The sequence below is a fragment of the Canis lupus genome, chromosome 15 (genome assembly GCF_048164855.1).
Source record: "Canis lupus baileyi chromosome 15, mCanLup2.hap1, whole genome shotgun sequence".
In the NCBI taxonomy this organism is placed as follows: domain Eukaryota; kingdom Metazoa; phylum Chordata; class Mammalia; order Carnivora; family Canidae; genus Canis; species Canis lupus.
The window spans coordinates 51,997,396-52,016,277 of NC_132852.1; the positions used below are offsets into that span (position 1 = coordinate 51,997,396).

Here is an 18,882-nt window from a genome sequence, read left to right on the forward strand (position 1 = left end):
CCCCAATAAAGCCTTGTCTGTGCCTTTGACTTTTGGGGTCCGGCCTCATTTCTATCAATGTGTGGGCCCTTGGGCAAGCCTTCCCAGCCAGGGCCACCGATGACCCTGACTGCAGGGCTCTATCCAAAGAGTTCGCTCTACCAAGCAAGCAAAACCCGTGAGTGGGCATTTTAATGGTAGGGATCATGAGAGTCACCCTCTAAGTACGGACCCAGAGCAAACGAGACCCTGCCTGGGGTGCACACCCCCACCTTGGGGGTAGGAAGACTCTTGCTAGTTGTGTGACCTTGAGCAAATAAGTGAACCTCTCTGATCTTTATCATCCCTCTCCCTGGAAGGGATTAATAATAGCACATACCTCCTGTGGTTACTGTATAGACTAAAAATGATACACTGTAAAAAAAAAAAAAACAAACAAACAAAAAAAAACAACCATACACTGTGCCTCCCACAATGTGTGGCACCTGGCTAGCTAGCACTCTGTGATTATTGGGTATTATGATGCCCAGGTCAGCCCCAAGATTTCCGCAGAAGAGAACCAGAGAAGCAGAGCAAAGGGGACCTCAAGGATAGGCCCGAATGCCAATCAATAGTCAAAGAGGGGGTGCCTAGGTGGCTCAGCAGTCGAGCATCTGCCTTTGGCTCAGAGCGTGATCGAGTCCCACATCAGGCTCCTTGCATGGAGCCTGCTTCTCCTCCCTCTGCCTATGTCTCTGCCTCTCTTTCTGAGTCTTTCTTGAATAAATAATTTTTTTTTAAAAAAAAGTCAAAGAAATGCATCTTTAAAGGAGCTGTTTTTACCTATGAGTTTGGCAAGTAAAGATTGGTACCAGCCAATAAGATGGAGAAAAGAAGCAAAACAGCCACTCTGATTCATTGCTAGAGAAAATGCAGGCTGCTCCAACCTTTCTAGAGCAATTTGGCAATATGTATCAACATCTAATATATGAATACTGTCGAGTCCAGCAATTCTATTTCTGGGAATTTATCCTAAGGAAATAATTAGAAAAGTATGGAAAGACAGATATACAAAGATGCTCATAGCAGTGTTTTTTATCACAGCAAAAGCTGAAAGCAATATAATTACCCATGAACAGAAAGCTGGTTAAATAAAATATAGAACATCCACAGCATCATACAAAATCATAATGTGGATTTCTATTTCCTGACAAGATTCTAGGATAAAGTGTGAAGTGCAGAAAAGCAAGTTAGCAAACAACATGGCGAGTATCATACCATTACTTTGTATGTGTATGTGCTTTTATGTGTGAACAAGGAGTCTGAAAAGAGAAACACCAAAATGTCATAATGGTTATCTCTGAGTGGTAGGATTTGGGGTGATTTTCACTTTCTATCTTACATCTTTTTGTACCATCTGAATTCATTTAATGTGCAATAAATTTTACATTTTAAGCCTCGTCATATCACTCCTCTGCTCAAAACCCTCCAACTGCTTCCCACCTTCACCTGGAGTAATGCCAAAGTCCTGAAGAGGGCCTCTGACGCTCCATCTCAGCAGCCATTTCCTCGACCCCCAGCACCCACCTGAGGACCTGCTGACCCCCACCCCTACCCACTCTGCTTTGGGCACACTGGCCTCCTCCCCATCCCCCAACACCAGGCACGCTCCCGCCTTTATGCTGGCTACTTCATCTACTGGGAACACTGTTTCCCCAAATACCTGCTTGGCTCACCCCCTTACCTCCTTCAAATCTTGGATTAAATGCCACTGTTCTGCGTGAGCCATGTCCCTCTCCACCCTCGCCAAATTCATATGCTGAAGTCTTAACCCCCAGTTACCTCAGAACGTGACCTTCTTTGGAAACAGGGTCACTATTAAGGTAATTAGTTAAGATGATGTCCTACTGGGGTAGGATGACCCCAATCCATATTTATGAAAAGGAGAAATTTGAACCCAGACATGCACACAGGGAAATGGCCACATGAGGACCAGACAGGTGCTGCTGCAAGCCAGGCAACAACCAGAAGCTAGAAGAGACACCTGGAAGAGACCCTGCCTTAGCGCCTTCAGAGGGACCGTGGCCCTGCCGACCTTGACCTGGGCCTTCTGGCCTCCAGAACCATGTGACAATAAGCTGTTCTTTAAGCCACTCAGTTTGTGGCATGTTGTTACGGCAGCCCTGGCACACTGAGACACTCACCTTCTCAGTGAGGCCTTCCTCATGCCCGAGCCCTTTCTCTGCCGGGTTCCTCCCTGGCTCTGACCATCTAGGAACACAGCATACAGTTAACCTCATTCACATCATCCCGACGCCCACCATGGAGCCTGCACAGAGCAGTCACTCAAGAGACATGGGAAGAATAAATGAGCAAGCAGCACAGAAGAAAACAGATATCCTGCCCTGATGAAACTTACTGTCTAGTGGATGCAGACAGGGAAAAAACAGACATAGAGAAGATGGCGCTAAGCACTATGGGGGAAACAAAGCAGAGTCGGGAGCAAGGAATTAGGAAAGAGGTCGCTGCATTTCTAAAACTCAGTTAGAAAAGGCCTCTCTGACTGCATGGGATCTGAGCAGCCCTGAAGGAAGGGTGTAGTAAACCATGTAGATAATATCAGAGATAAAAATGTTCTCAGCAGAGGCAACAGTACTTACACGTCATCACAATGAACACATATTATATTTATAATCAGGAAAAAAAAACAATAAAGCTATTGTAATCCTGAAAATGCATAAAAATATTTAAAAGCCACATTCCAAGGGCTAGGGAGAAGAATCAGATTGCATAAATTCCTAAGACTAAGACACTATGCAGTCTCCATTTAGGCCCAGGGTGAACACTCCACCCCTTCCCCCAGACCAGGCCCAGAGACCACCCTCTATCACGACTGTCCGGGAGAAAAACATTCAATAACATGAAGATGGTGAGGTGAGGTGAGAGGCAAGATGAGGGAGGATGGGTGAGGTGAGATAGAGGGGAGGGGGTGAGGTGAGGAGTGTGAGATGAGAGGTTAAGGGGGAGGTGAGAGATAAAGGGTGAGGGGAGAGATGAAGACTGAAGGGATAGGTGAGGTGAGAGAAGAGGTAAAGGGTAAGGAGTGAGGTGAGAAGCATGACATGAGAAGTAAAGAGTGGAGTAAGGGGAGGGGTGAGGTAAGGAGTGATGGGTGGGGTGAGGGTTGAGATGAGAGGTAAGGTGAGGGGCAAGGTGAGAGGTGAAGAGCGAGGTAAAGGGTAAGATGAGGGGTAATGGGTGACGTGAGGAGTGAGATGAGAGGAGAGGTGAGAGGCAAGGTGAGAGATGAGATGTGAGGTAAGAGTGAGGTGAGAGGTGAGGGGTGAGATGAGAGATGAGGTGAGGGGTGACGTGAAGCAGTCCTGAGGCAGAGAGGCCTGGCGATCCTAGCTGGTGCCACGAGCCACGTGCAGGAACTGTGACTCCTCTCCTGGCCTCCAGGCCCTGACCTCTGAAGGTCTGCAGAAGCCCTTGCATCCCTGTGTCACCTCAGCCCACCCACCTGTCCCCACTGAATGCCTACTGTGCGCTCCTGCCCTGTCCCCAGTCCACTGTGGCTCCCAGCTCTTACAAGCCTTCACTTCTGCTATCCAACCAGCTGGCTCTGGGGTTGTGTTGTTTTTTTTATATAGTTATAGTTAAAAAAAACAAAACCACACACCATAAAATTCACCATGTTGACCTCCCACTTCCACGTGTACAGTTCAATAACGTACGTATGTTCATGTTGGTTGCGTAACCAACCGATCTTCAGAACTCTCCATCTCGCAGACCGGAACTCTGTCCCCATAAACGCTAGCCCCCCCTTGCCCCCCTCCCCTGAGCCCCTGGTGAGCACCTTCTCCTCTCTGTGTCCCTGATCCCAACAACTCCAGGTACCTCATGCAAGTGGAATCATACAGTGTCTTTTTGTGACTGGCTAATCTCACTTAGCAGGATGTCTAGGTCCAGCCACAGGGCGGCATGTGTTCCCAAAGTCCTTTTTTAAGAAGGAATAATTGCATTGTATGTATAAGCCGCATTTTGTTAAGCCGTCCAGCCGCAGAGGCACCTGGGCTCCTGCCACCTCCACCTCGGCCTTGGCCTTGACACCCGTTTGTCCCACCGATCCCGGCCCCACGTGCTTTCCTGACCCTCGCAGCCAGCAGCCCTGCCTCCCGGGCCCACGGAGAACTTGAGAGACTAGAAGAAAGGCTTCCGAAGGTGCTCAGGCTTGGAGGGGGGGATGCGGAACAGGACCGACGGGGACCCCGCAGCTGGGCATCGAACGCGCTCCTGCTCCTGCTCCTTCCCACCAGTCTCCCAATCAGCTTAAAACCTGCACTGCATTTTGGCAAGTTCAAGACCCCTGGAGAGGGGGCATCTGGGGTGCTCAGTGGGCCCAGGGCGTGATCCTGGGGACCTGGGATCGAGTCCCACATCAGGCTCCCTGCAGGCAGCCTGCTTCTCCCTCTGCCTGTGTCTCTGCCTCTGTCTCTCACAAATAAATAGATTAAAAAAAAAAAAAAGAAAAAGACCCCTGGAGAGGGGACATCTGGGTGGCTTAGCAGTTGAACATCTGCCATTGGCTCAGATTGTGATCCCAGAGACCCGGGATGGAGTCCCACATTGGGCTCCCTGTATGGAGCCTGCTTCTCCCTCTGCCCGTGTCTCTGCCTCTCTCTCGCTCTGTGTCTCTCATGAATAAATAAATACATAAAATCTTTAAAAAAAAAAAAAAAAAAAGGCTCCTGGATAATTAGGTAACAAGCAAAGATCTCTGACATGCATCCAACCTCCAGAGACACCACCATGGCCTAGCAGGCTGGGGCCTCCTAGACCTGGGTGTGCAGGGCCTGGTGGAGCAGCCTCAGGAGAGTGGGGGGAACCCAGAGCCTCTGCCTCTCTAACAAGTTCCCAGGGGTGGCAGGGGCTCAGTGGGCCACCCCTGGAGGAGTAGCAAAAGCCCAGCGACTTGCCACCAGTTCCCACCTGTCCCCTGGGCTTTGCCCACATTCCTCAAAGCTGGCTCCAGAACGGGCTTGTTTCGGGGCTGAGGCTTCCCTCTTTGAAAGCTCCCCAGCAGCACTCACCCAGGGTGTGAAGGCAGCGCTTCCACAGGCCCCAACAGGAGACAGGAGAACAAAGAAAGAAGCAAGGAGGGTTTCTAAAGGACTCCCCGGGCTGGGCACTGCCCCCATCACCCAGGCAGCCTCCTCCGGGACCCACCTGGCAGAGACTTGCCAGGAGAACAGTCACCCGCTCCCTCCCCACCCAGGGCTGTGGAGGGGCAGGCACGCACAGCCTTCACCTAGTCTCCGTTTCTTCTGGAAGCCAGCTGAATTTTCTCAAGCCCCCAGTGCCACCCCTGCTTGCCATCCTCCCGAAAGACGGTCTTGTCTTCTCATGGCACCCGGGTGGCTCAGCGGTTGAGCGGCTGCCTTTGGCCCAGGGCATGATCCTGGAGACCCAGGATCAAGTCCCGCATCGGGCTCCCTGCATGGAGCCTGCTTCTCCCTCTGCCTGTGTCTCTGCCTCTCTCTCTCTGTGTCTCATGAATAAACAGATAAAATTTTAAAAAAAACCCTGGAGAGGGGACCTCTGGGTGGCTCAGCAGATGAGCATCTGCCAATGGCTCAGATCGTGATCCTGGGTCCTGGAGTCAAGTCCTGCATTAGGCTCCCCACAGGGTGCTTGCTTCTCCTTCTCTGTCTCTGCCTGTGTGTCTCTCATGAATAAATAAATTTAAAGAAAAGATCATCTTGTCTATCTCTCTCCACAAAGCAACCCTCCTCAATGCCTCTAACTCCAAATGAAGCTATTTCTCCCTCCTGCCCCCTTTCCACCACAAGGGGCCCTTACCTTTCCACCCACTCTTTTACCACCCCCTGGCTTCCTGCCTTATTTCACTTCTTAATCAAACACCCCCCCACACACACACTCCTCCCCAAAGTGGAAGGTGGCCCTCTGTCAGCTGCTGGTCTGTCACCACGAGGCGCACCCTAGGGTTGAAAAACCTGTGTGCACTGACCCTCCATCTAAGGAGGGTACAACTCAGTCTTCAAATCTTGAGCTCCCGAGGGAGGGCAGGGAGACCCTAGGCACTTGGAGGGGCTGCAGATGCTCAGTATAGCAGTGATTTACCAACTGGTATGGCGTTATTCCAGTATTTTCACAACCAGCCAAATGTCCCTAATGAATGAATGGGTTACACATCAGGTCTGGGCACCTGGGTGGCTCAGTGGTTGAGCATCTGCCTTTGGCTCAGGTTGTGATCCCGGGATCCTGGGATCGAGTCCGGAAGGAGGGCGCCAGCTTCTCCCTCTGCCTGTGTCTCTACCTCTCTCTGTGTCTCTCATGAATACATAAATTGAATCTTAAAAAAAAAAAAAAAAAAAGAGAAATCAGTGCAGGTCTAAAGAATCATTCTGTTTTAAAGTTGCCTAGTCAAATGCAATAGGGCTCTTGCCCACTATTCACACAGACTGAGTCCCTCAGGTGGGTGCATCTCAAGGTCTCTGAAGATCTGGAATGGCTCCAGAGTAGTCTGGGCTGACTCAGGCCCCGGTGATCCAACACCACTTCTCCCCAGTTGGGACAGGAGGCACTATCTCTAGCTCCGTGCTTCCCAAACTTCAAGCGTAGGTACGAAATCAACAGAGGACCTGTGAAAATGCAGATTCAGACTCAGAACGTTTGGGGTAGGACCTGATATTCTGGATTTCCAACAAGCTACCAGATGGTGACGATGCTGCAGGTCTGTGGCCACACTTTAATGGTTAAGTAGCAAGCTCAGATTTTCACTAATGAGAAGCAATGCTTGAAGCTATAAGCCGCAGCACTAGCATACCTAAGGCATTATCAATGAAAGTGGATAAAAGGAGGAGACAAAAAGAAAAAATGAGAGAGTAAAGTATGTGTCCCAGGAGTGGGGATGCAGAAGGGAAGAGTAGAGGAGGATTAAAATGAAGAAGGGCAACCCAGGTGGCTCAGCGGTTTAGCACCGCCTTCGGCCCAGGGTGTGATTGTGGGGACCCGGAATCGAGTCCCATGTCGGGCTCCCTGCATGGAGCCTGCTTCTCCCTCTGCCTGTCTTTGTCTCTCTGTCTCTCTGTCTCTCTGTCTCTCTCTCTCTGTCCCTCATGAATAAATAAATAAAATATTTTTTTTAAAAGTATTTAAAGAAAAAAAGATGAACTGCCTTCAGCAAGTCCCTGGACATCTACAGGACAGGCAGACAGTGCTACAAACATTCAACAGACACAGGACTGTCCCTCTCTATAACAAGTGTATTCCACGGTACCCAACATGTGAACATGAAATATAAGAGCTAAAAGGGAATTTAAAGATCATCTCAGCGACCCCTTCTTACACTGCTGAAGAAGCCCAGAAGCAGGTAACTGGCCCACAGTCGCAAAGCAAGTTATCAGCAGAGAAGGGCACACTTGGGTCAGCTAGCTCACAGTTCAATGGGCCCTCCAACAAATCATCCCACTCAAGCACAAGAGATCAGTCACTGGGAGGTGCAGATGAAAGGTGGGTGGTCACAACTTGGAAACAAATTAGATCAGTTACAGCAGCATCTTCCCATCTGAGAGAACCAACCTAGTGTAATTCTAATTACAGTAACTAGCTGCCTCAAGCACCCAGGGCACTGATAGAAAACCTGTGGCTCCCAGGTCCCTGGTGAGTTTTAACAACTCCCTGGCTGGGTTCTGTTTTCAGGATTAAGTGAGGCATTTCCTGAAAGGCGGCAGCAGCTGTTCCCCAGTGGCCAGGACTGAGAATTTAAAATGAAGTCCTCCATGCCCTTTGACTCCCAACCCAAAGAAAAAACAAAGCAAACAAGATAGAACAAACAACTGCAACAACACAATTTTAAATCAATTGTTCTAATAGTGAAAAGGCGACTGCAAGATATTAAAGGGTGTGTCCCCCAAAATGCTATTAATTTTCAGTTACTGGGCGTACAGTCTCTAGATCAGAGGTTCTAAAGTTTAAAGTGCCTAACAGGGATCCCTGGGTGGCGCAGCGGTTTAGCGCCTGCCTTTGGCCCAGGGCGCGATCCTGGAGACCCGGGATCGAGTCCCACGTCGGGCTCCCGGTGCATGGAGCCTGCTTCTCCCTCTGCCTATGTCTCTGCCTCTCTCTCTTTCTCTATGTCTATCATAAATAAATAAATCTTAAAAAAAAATAAAGTGCCTAACAATCAGCGGTGAACTTGTTAAAAATGAAGATTCCCAGGCACCACCACCAAAGATTCTAATATAAATGGTGGGCCCCAGAAATCTAAATTCTTTTTTTAATTTTTTTTTTATTTTTTTTATTTTTATGATAGTCACACACAGAGAGAGAGAGAGAGAGAGAGAGGCAGAGACACAGGTGTTGGGAGAAGCAGGCTCCATGCACCGGGAGCCCAATGTGGGATCCGATCCCCGGTCTCCAGGATCACGCCCTAGGGCAAAGGCAGGCGCGGTTCAGGCGCTAAACCGCTGCGCCACCCAGGGATCCCCTAATGTTATTGATGCCGGAGGGCTAGGGAATCACACTTTTGAAACATTTAAAGTCTTTGTTCAAAAAAATAAACAAAAAAAATAAATAAATAAAAATAAAGTCTTTGTTCATAGGCTACTAAACTACTCAAAAAGTACAACAAATGTTCACGTCAAAATGGCTAATAATAAAAAAATGGCTAATAATAAAGAAGTACATGAAGATACAAACTTAACATGCCATGAGAATAAATGCAATGAAAGAAGTTACAGAAAGAAAAGCAAAACAGCAAATTTTGCTAATCAAAATACTCAAAACTTCTGATTTTCTAAATTATATACAATCGAAGAGAAAATCCATTGGAAGGGGGGAAATGCAACAAACAGGAGAGAAAGAGTTGCTATCCGTAACATATAAAGATTTAAATATATGCCCAAAACATACACATGAGCAAAAACACAGAAAAAATTCACAGCATACAAATACAAAATAAACCAAAAAACAGCCAACCCAAAATAAAAAAAAAAAAACTAACAGATTACAAATTTATTCTACAAGAGTTTTAAAAATAATATCCCATGCTGATGATGATGAAGTGAAACAGGCCATGGCATAAATTGCTAAGGTCAGCCTTACAGCTTTACAGAAAAAGTTGATTCTGTCAACAACCACTTACAGAGCATCTAACAGGCACCCAGTACACTAAACATGCAAAGATTCAGCCCGGTGGGTCTTAGATTTAAATTGCATTCTAATCTCCTTTTAGAAATGTATGCTAAACACACACACACACACACACACACACACACACACGCAAAGAAATACAAAGCCTTATCTACATAGCTATTCATCATAGCATTATTTATAACAGTCAAAAAAGATGGAAATAAAAGAACAATTAAGGAAATTATTAGGATGGAACACTGTGTTTTCATACACTATTTAATGATAGGAAAATGCTAAAGTTAAATATTGAGTGAAAAAATTAATGAAATTGTGCATATAATTCAATTTGCACTTTTTAAATGTTAACAAAGAAAAGAACTACGTGTTATCTACGGATTGTGGGATTATGGGTACCTGTTTTCTGTACCTTCTAGTAACTCCAAATTCTCTGCAAAGTTACCAACTTCATAATAAGTATTATTTTAAGAAAGATTTATCCCTGAATGAGATGAAGAAAAGGAGAGCACAGTTCTTTCTGTACACTGTGGAGGTACAATCGCCTAAAAAAAATCCAGTCAAAAGCAAGTCCAAAGTACTCCAAGTTGTTTCCACAACAGTGAACAGTCAAGACCAAACTTATAAATGTTTAAACAAACCAAAAAAAGGGCACATTCAAGCTGAATGAAATAGAAATAGACAAGAAATTGATAAAACACAGAAATTTAAATAAAGACCAAAATGAGAGGACCCACTGAAAGGTGGTGGACTCCATTTAACGGAAGTCAACAAGGAAAAAGAAGCCTGCGGAAGGAGGAGATCCTTCCAGCCAGCCACGAAAGGGACGGCCGCCTGGCCCGGGAAATCCCACACAGGGTTAAGACAGGCCATTTTCTGAATAAGGCTTTTTAGAAAGAGAACCACCACAGGCTGGGTTCTGCAAGCCTCCCCCAAACCTCACTCTGATGGTGAAAAGAGCGCGCTCAGGATGGGGAGCCAGAGGGTCCTAGTGGCACAGAGAGGACACGTGGGCCAACCTCTGCCCAGGATCAAGCAGCACTCGCCCGGCCGGGTCTCCTCCATCCGGAAGCTACCCTCCACGCCGACGGCTCCGCACAGCCTTCCAGCAGTGGGTTAGGGGCCACCTTTAAGATGTTCTTCTCTAAGAACACCTTAGATCTTAGATCCCCTTAGGTGCGAGGATCTGCACCTGCTCTGAGTTTCCAACTGGATCCCTGAGGACAGATGCGGTGTCCTCCACTGGTTCACGTGCTATTCTATGACCCGTCCTGGAAGGAACTATCCAAACCGGAGGAGCTCAATCCGCTAATGAGCGAAAGGACCAAGTCTCCACTTCTGGGATGTCAGCTCTAGTGCCGAAATAGGACGAATTTCATGTGTCCGGGTTGAATATTTGTACTGGGGGTTGATGGGAGCCAGAAACAACTTCTAAAGGCAAGAAACTTCCAGAGGGGCAGGGCAAACAGCTGCACTATACACTTTCAACGTATCGAAAGAATTACCTATTCTCTCTGCAACACCTGCAGAGTGTCCAGTGGGCCACATTCCCACGGGGAAGCTGTGCAGAAGCGAAGTGCACAGTTTGGAATCAAACTAACCTGAACTCCTGAATTCTTAGTCTCCTCATCTGTAAAACGGGGCTAATCATGCCGAACTCCTGACATGACTGGGTCATGTCTATGAAATGCAGCATCTGGCACAGAGGAAGCACTCAAGAGATGGAAACGAATAGTGTGCCGATTCGTGTGCCAGTGCCAGTGTGTCGGGTCCCCTCGCAGGCGACTCCATTAGCATCAGCTGGGCCCCCAGCTCTGCTGTGGCTCCTTGAGGCCGAGTTCCACCCCGCTGCGGGGAAATCTCGGGGCGGGGGCTCAGGTGTGCATAAGCCTACAGGCCACAGGGCCGCAGGGTGTCACGGCAAACCAGGAGTCTGCACCAGCGACCCTGACCAAGCCAATTCTCCATAAGAGGAGTGGTTCCACTCCATGATCCGTGAAGTCCCTTCCAGTGTCTCTACTGTACCATTCCCTGTGTGGCACTGCTGATCATTCCGACAGGGATGTCCAGGGGACACCCTCAAATGCGTTCCATTTCCTTCCAAAGCCACTTGGCAGTCCTCTGGCCCTGCTCCCGCGAAGGGAGGATTTGGAGGAGCTTCCATGGCTCGGTTTGTGTTCACTGTGCAGCAGCTCGCCACCCAGGGCTGCTCCTTCCACCTTTCCTTCTCTGCCCCCAACAAAGTGGTCGAGTGTGTGTGTGTGCTGGGGCGGCCACTGGCTTAGAGTGCGTCAGCTCAGAGATGGTTTCCAGACCATCCTGTGTGTGTGTGTGTGTGTGTGTGTGTGTGCTCAGGGTGGACAAATAAACATTTCAGAGAAGCAATATGAATTAAATCATTTCAACAACAAAACCCGCCCACATGCTCCTTCCTAAATGATGCCTCTTAATTCCATGCTGAGGAGGAGTCAGTAAACTGCCTCTGTTATAAAACCACCCTTACCCCTTTCATGCCCTGACACTTCAGAATCACAATATTTTCACACTCTATTGTACTGATGCCTTTGCAGAAGTAATAGCACTAGCTGTTTCCCTGGAAAGATGCACGGCCAGGGCGCTTTCCAAGAGATTTTCTTTGAATGTTCTTTGTGTCCTGGCGCACTGGGGGACACGGCCAGCCGGCCTGCATCTGGGGGACGCGGGGCTACTCGGAGTAATGCACTAGTGTTCTTAAAGCCCCCACCCCCCCTCCAGGGAACGTACCCCTTCGCCCCTACAATGAAGTATCCCCAAACATTCGACAGACCACACGGATCCAGCCATGCCCCCAGATAACAACCCCGGCGCCCGCATTTTGCAGAGAAAATAAAGGCACCTTCGGGGAAGCCACAGACCCGCCTCGGGCTCCGTGAATAGCAGGAGAGCTTTAGCAGACCTTTAGCAAGACCGGCCGGAATCCGTTCCCTTTCTCGTTCTATTTTCGCCGTGCCTTTCATTTGCTGGGCCCGAGAAGAATGGAAAAGCATCTCCAGAAAGGAGGGCTGGGGAGCGGTGGAGAATAAAAGAGGGCGGGCGGGGAAAGCAGGATTTTTTGAAAATAACAGCGATTTAAAAAACGGGGGGGGAGGGAGAGGCAGGGTCGCGGCCGAGGGTCGCGGCGGGGCTTACCTGGGGCGCACGAGGCCGGCCGCGCCAGCAGGAGCAGCAGCAGCAGCAGCCGCCGCCGCAGCCAGAGGCCGGGGAGCAGCAGCCCGGGGCGGCGGCGGGCGCGGAGGGCGGAAGGGCCGCGGCCGCTCGGCCCCGGGAGCAGCGCGACCCCGGCGCGGGGCTTCCCCTCCATGGCCGCGCCTCGGCGTCGGCGCCGCGCCCCCGGCGGTCCCGGCCCGGCCTCGCGGCGCGGCGCTCTCGGGCCCGGCAGGGGCGGCCGCTGCTGCGGCTGCGGCGGGGACCGGGACGGGGACGGGGACGGGGACCGGGCGCCGCGCACCGGCGCGGAGGGAGGCCGGCGAGGCGGGGGCGGGGGCGGGGGCGGGCCGGGCCGGGGCCGGATCGGCGGACGGGGGCCGCCAGCCGCACGCCGGCCTCGCCGCTCCGCCCCCTCCGGAGCCTCGGGGCGCTGCTCGGCGACGCGCGGGCCCGGGCGCGGGGAGGCGAGCACCCCCTCCCGGCCGGCCGGGCGCCTGCTGCCTGCTGCCTGCCGCTGCGCGCGGGGCGGCGGCGGGGCTCCCCGGCACCCGCCTCCCGGGAGGGGGCGCGCGGGGGCCGGGAGCGCGGGAGCCGCGGGAGCCGCGGGAGCCGCACCCCCGGGGGCGCCGGGACGGACGGGCCTCCGGGTCCTGGCCGGGCGCGGGGCGGCAGGTGCGAGGGGGCGCCCGGCCCTCCCTCCGCGAGGCCCGCCGTGCAGCCCAGGGGTGGGACGAGCGCGCGGCCGCAGCCGTCCTTGCTCCCGCCTGTCCGGGTGGCTCTGGAAGCCCCGGGAGCCCCGCAGCCCCGCAGCCCCGCAGCCCCGCGCGCACGTAGGAGGCCTCCGGGAGGCGCCTGCCGAGCCGGCCGCGGAGCTGCCGGGAGGGCGCACGGCCAGGCCCCGCCAGGGAGAGCGGCTCTCCTTGGGGACAGTGCCCGGTGTCCGAGGAGAGGCGTCTGGGGGTGGACGGGGAACCGAGGAAAGCCGACGAGGGACTGGACGTTTGGGGAGCACCTGCTGCGTGCCAGGCGTCGACCTCTGAAGACACCTGCTGACGGAAGGGCCGCGCCCAACGTGCAATTGGCGATTTGGGATCTTTGCCTCCTGTTAGGATGCTCGCACCAGGCCGGGGACTTAAAGGTGTGAGTCGGGGACACTATTGTCTGGGAAACTATAGGGGTTGGTGGAAAATGTGGATCACCTCCGATGACCAAAGGGCCCCGGCTGCGCTCCACCTGGGTTCCTCTGCTAGGCCCAGGCGCGCAGCTCCAACCCACCCAGGCACCTCGGCCCCTGGGGACGTGGAGAATCAGTAATAGCCCTTCCTCTGAAGCAGGCTGCAGCACCCTCCCAGAAGTACCCACCTGTTAGCTTCACGGAAGATGGTTGACAATAAAAAGTTAAAGATAGCTCTTGTCGATGTTCTCTTTTGTTGTTGTTATTGTTGTTGTTTAAGGTTTTATTTATTTATTCAGGAGGGACACAGAGAGAGGCAGAGATATAGGCAGAGGGAGAAGCAGGCTCCCCATGGGGAGCCCAATGTGGAACTCGACCCCAGGACCCTGGGATTACATCCTGAGCCAAAGGCAATCCATCAACCACTGAGCCACCCAGGTGCCCCTCTTGTTGATGTTCCTAATTTGTCTTGTGCTTAATTATGCTTCCCCATCATAAGCAGCAGCCGTTCTTAACAACTGATTCCCCACCAGCTTGCGAACGGAGGATCTTGCATACCTTGCCTTCAGCCCGCAATCCCCAGGTTGAGTAGCCCTGTGAAAACACTGCCTATTCAGGCACATCTGGCCCGGGGATACCCTGGCCCTAGACCTAGGACGTCTTGTTCGTGCCTTTCTTCACCCTCTGAACTCATTGTATGAACACATCACTTGCCTCCAAACCACTGCCTTGAGGTGATCCTTATATTGTCTTATCCTATTGTATTATCTTTTATGAATTGACCCTCTGCCTCTCCAACCAAATTAATACGAAGTTCGAAGATGGTGTCATCCTGCTTGGGAATTCCCACAGCACTGGTAAAACGCTCATTATACATTTGTTGACTTGAGCCAGAGTATCCACCTGCCCAGGGAAGTGGTTCAACCTTTCAGATTTGGCTCCAGTCTGCGGTAAGCTCGCACCTACACTCGTACCCAGGTCCTAGAGGAAGAAGGCTCCCTCTCAATTCAGAAAAAAATAAAATGTTTGCTGAGCCGTAAAGAAGGGATTGACATCCGTGGGAAATAAAAATTGCAACTTTGAGATATTAGAAATGACTCAAGGTCACCAACTCTCTATAGAAAGACCCCTAGGAAGGGAGAAGAAATGTGTGGGAAATACCAGAAAGGGAGACAGAACATAAAGACTCCTAACTCTGGGAAACGAACTAGGGGTGATGGAAGGGGAGGAGGGTGGGGGTGGGGGTGAGTGGGTGACAAGCACTGAGGGGGACACTTGATGGGATGAGCACTGGGTGTTATTCTGTATGTTGGTAAATTGAACACCAATAAAAATAATTTTATTAAAAAAAGAAAGACCCCTAGGGTCTCCTAGTTTCCAAGCTCTGAAGGCATAAAACTGAATGTTACCTCTGTTAGGAGTGAATGCATTCTGCTGGAGTGTCTAAGAAGATGTCTCCTGGGGCTCTAACCATCCAGCTAAGCGGGTTGTGTGGTATGTAAGTCCAAGACAGAGTGAGTGGTACAAGTACGGGCATATGCATGCCCCCACATGTGTAGACATGTGCACCCATGCACACTTCTGTCTGAGAAGAGAGATTAAGACAAGGCCTTGGGGCATTCAGACCAAATGATGCAAAAAAACAAACTGCAGCAAACACTTCTGAGCACCTTCTATGACCTGTTAGTGCTGGGGGGAGGCTGTAAAAGAAGATGGAAATAGTGATTTTGGAGATTACCTCATACAATTTTCGTTGTATAGATAAACAAATCAGAGAGATTAGTTTATTTACCTGGGGCTGAGCTCCAGCTAGAATTCTCCTGTCCTGTTTTCCAGTAAAATACAATCTCTCCCGGGAGGAGGGGGGAATTAGCCTGGGTCCTCGAAAGGTTTGCTGTCTGGTTTGGGGAGGGAGAGAGTTAGGATCAGTGCCACCCTTAGACCTAGGCACAATGGGCCCCAGGTTTCGGGAGGCCCCCAGAGTGGGTCTCCTCCAACTGCACCTCTCCCCGCAGGACAAGGAGTCTGAGAAGCCAAAGGAACACCCCACCAAGAGCCCACATCCCTCCATGGTCTGGTACCCACGACCCCAGAATTCCCTGCCAGCTGGCCCCATGCTCACTTTCAGGGCCTACATGGCCCCTTCCTTCCAAAGTCCACGGGGTGTCTGGTCCCAAGAGGCAGCTGTAGGTAGTTGTTTGCAGGGGAATGATGGAACTCAGACATGAAGGTAGGGTGAGAGGAACACGTGAAGCCCAAATGAATAAGCCAAGAACCAGGAGTGGGAAGAGATAGTAGAACAAGCTCCATATTCATATTTATATGACTTGGCTGCCATACTATTGCTCAGAACTTCAAGGAGTCTGGGAATTCTGCTTTTAGTTTCTTGGGTGTTTTTTTTTTTTTTAAGATTTTATTTATTCATGAGAGACAGAGAGAGAGAGTGAGAGAGAGAGAGAGGCAGAGACAAAGGCAGATGGAGAAGCAGGCTTTATGCAGGGAGCTCAACGCGGGACTGGATCCCAGGTCTCCAGGATCACAACCCAGGCCGAAGGTGGCACCAAACCAATTGAGCCACCTGAGCTGCCTGTTTTGTTTTGTTTTGTTTTGTTTTTAAGATTTTATTTATTTACTTGAGGGAGAGAGAGGGGGATAGAGAACAGAGGGAGAGGGAGAAGCAGATTCCCTGCTGAGCAATGGGCCTGATGCAGGGCTCCATCCCAGGACCCCAAAATCACAACCTGAGCCAAAGGCAGCTGCTTAGCCGACTGAGCACCCAGGTGCCCCTCTGCTTTTGAAGCTAGCCTACCAGTTCGTTACGAAGGAATGTTCATCAAGGGTGGGTGGTAATATTTAATAGATTGCTTGTGTGGCATATAACTTTCTGATATTTTAACGAATGCTATGTGAGCCTCCCATTGTATTTTTGACCTAGGCCCCTTCATTCTTTTTTTTTTTTTTTAAGATTTTATTTGTTTATTCATGAGAGACACAGAGAGAGAGGCAGGGACACACAGAGGGAGAAGCAGGTTCCCCACTAGGAGCCCGATGTGGGACTCGATCCCAGGACCTCAGGATCATGACCTGAGCCAAAGGCAGACGCTCAACCATTGAGCCACCTAGGCATCCCTAGGCCCCTTAATTCTGAGGAGCAGAATAGATATGGGAAGGACGGACTGACAACCTGAAAGGTTGGAGATGGCTGGAAGACAAGGCAATAGGGGCTAGTACGGAGAGCCCTGGACTGGGTATCAGAATTGCTGAGTTCTGAGCTCTGCTCTGTCCCATAAAAGTATATCATCTTGGAGAAAAGTTTACTCTCAAACCTCAATCTTTCTTATCTGATGACAGGCTTGATTATGCCTACCTTGCCTGATACATCCGTGTATCAGATCTTCACATTGTACACCTTAAACCGGTACAGTGTTCCGTGTCAACTCTACCCCCAAAAAGCTGGAAAGAAAAGGGAGTAATGACCATTGAGCTAGAGGTTTGAGTCAACATTTTCTGCTAAAAATGAGAAGACAGTAACAGAAGAGAGAAAGTAGGAGCTGGGGTAGAACAAGGACTCAAATATCTGGCTAAAGGGTCTGGACATAATTTTGTAGGCAATGGGGTATCGTTAATAAATTTCGTGATATTATTAGAACTAGGCACAAGAAGGATTAGTCTATTAACAATATATAAGATGATTTGGAGAGAGAAAAGGCTGCAAGTGGAGAGACCAATTAGGACAAGATCTTAACTGTGCAAGCCTGAAGTATCAAGATCATAACATTTTTCACCATCAAATAGACAGAACTTCTAAAAAATTGATTATATCCATTTGTGCCATAGCATGGGAAAATAGGCACTCTCAGATTCTATTGGTGTAGGTATAATTTGGTATAGCCATTTTGGAGAACAATTTGGCCTTATCAAAATTTAAAATCAAAAAAAAATTTAAAATCAGCTCACCATCTGGCATATAAATTCTATATATAGATATGCTTTTGCTTATCCCTCTTTTCTTTCTACCTTTCTTTCTTTTTTCCTTTCTTTTTCTTTCCTCCTTCTATTTTCCTTGGTGTTTTGTTTTGTTTTGTTGTTATTTTTTAGTTAGGCTTACTTCAGACAGGTAAATTCAATCCAGTAATTCAATCAGATAAAATTCACCTTTTTTCAAGTTTATACTTTAATGACTTTTGGAAAATGTATGACATCCTACAGCCACCACCATGTATAGAACATTTCTATTGTACTCAAAAGTGCCTTTAGGCCAGCTAGCTAGTTCACCCCCTGCCTCTACCCCAATCCCTGATAACCATTGATCTAATTTCTGCTTCTATAGCTTTGCCTTTCCCAGAATTTCATATCAATGGAATGATACAGTATGTAGCCTTTTGGGTCTGGTTTCTTTTACTTATCATGTCTTGAGATTCATCTGCCTTGTTACATATATCAGTAATTTGTTCCTTTCTATTGCTAACTGGTATTCCATTTAATGGATGTACCATGGTTCGTTTATCCATTCACCAATTGATGGACATTTTGGTTGTCTTCAGTTTATTGTTTTGGGGGGGTAGTTTTGCTTGGTTATTGGCTATTATGAATTCAGCTGTTACCAATGTTTGCTCTCAGGTCTTCACGTGAACATATGTTTTCATTTTTCTTGGGTAAAATATCTAGGAATTGAATTCCTAGGTTATGTAATAATTGTATATGTGACTTAATAAGAAACTGCCTAGTTGTCTTCCAAAGTGAATATCTTACATTCTTATACATTCCAGCAATGTATAAGAGTTCTGGTTGCTCCAAATCCTTGTCAACACTTGCTTTTGTCATTTTAATTTGAACAATTCTAGTAGGTGTGTAGTGGTATCTCCTTGTGGTCTTAATTTGCATTGTCCTAATGATGAATAACATTGAGTGCCTTTTCATGTGCCTATTTGCCATTGATATTTCTTTTTTGGTGAGGTGTCTCTTCAAATCTTATACTCATTTTATAATTGGATCTCTTGTCTTCTCCTTATCAAGTTGTATGTATCATTATAAATCCTACATACAAATCCTTTCAGATAAGTATTTTGAAAATATTTTCTCCTGGTCCATAACTTTTCTTTTCATTCTCTTAACAGTATCTTTCACAAAGCAGAAGGTGTTTTTTTGTTTGTTTGTTTTTTGTTTTTTGTTTTTTAGCAGAAGGTTTTTAATTTGATAAAGCCCACTTTTCATTTTTTCCTTCTTTTTTTTTTTTTGGCTCATGCTTTTTGTGTCCTACATAAGATATTTTTACTTAACCCAAGGTCATAAATATTTTCTTCTATGTTTCCTTCTAGAAATGTAATTTTTAGCTCTTATGTTTAGCTCTGTGATCCATCTAAGTCAACTTTTATATTTTTGTGAGATAA

General features: G+C 48.9%; 1 protein-coding gene across 1 annotated transcript in view; it reads right to left on the reverse strand.

Moving 5' to 3' along the window:
• The window catches only part of KIAA1549 (KIAA1549 ortholog), a 145,324-nt gene extending 130,955 nt beyond the window's left edge, over positions 1–14,369 (reverse strand). The window contains exons 1-2 of the mRNA XM_072775756.1: positions 14,292–14,369; positions 12,301–13,420 (exon numbers count right to left, since the gene is read on the reverse strand). Of these exons, the coding sequence (XP_072631857.1) occupies positions 12,301–13,420; positions 14,292–14,369 (1,198 nt within the window). The remainder of the gene's footprint in view (positions 1–12,300; positions 13,421–14,291) is intronic.
• Positions 14,370–18,882: the final 4,513 nt, after the last annotated feature.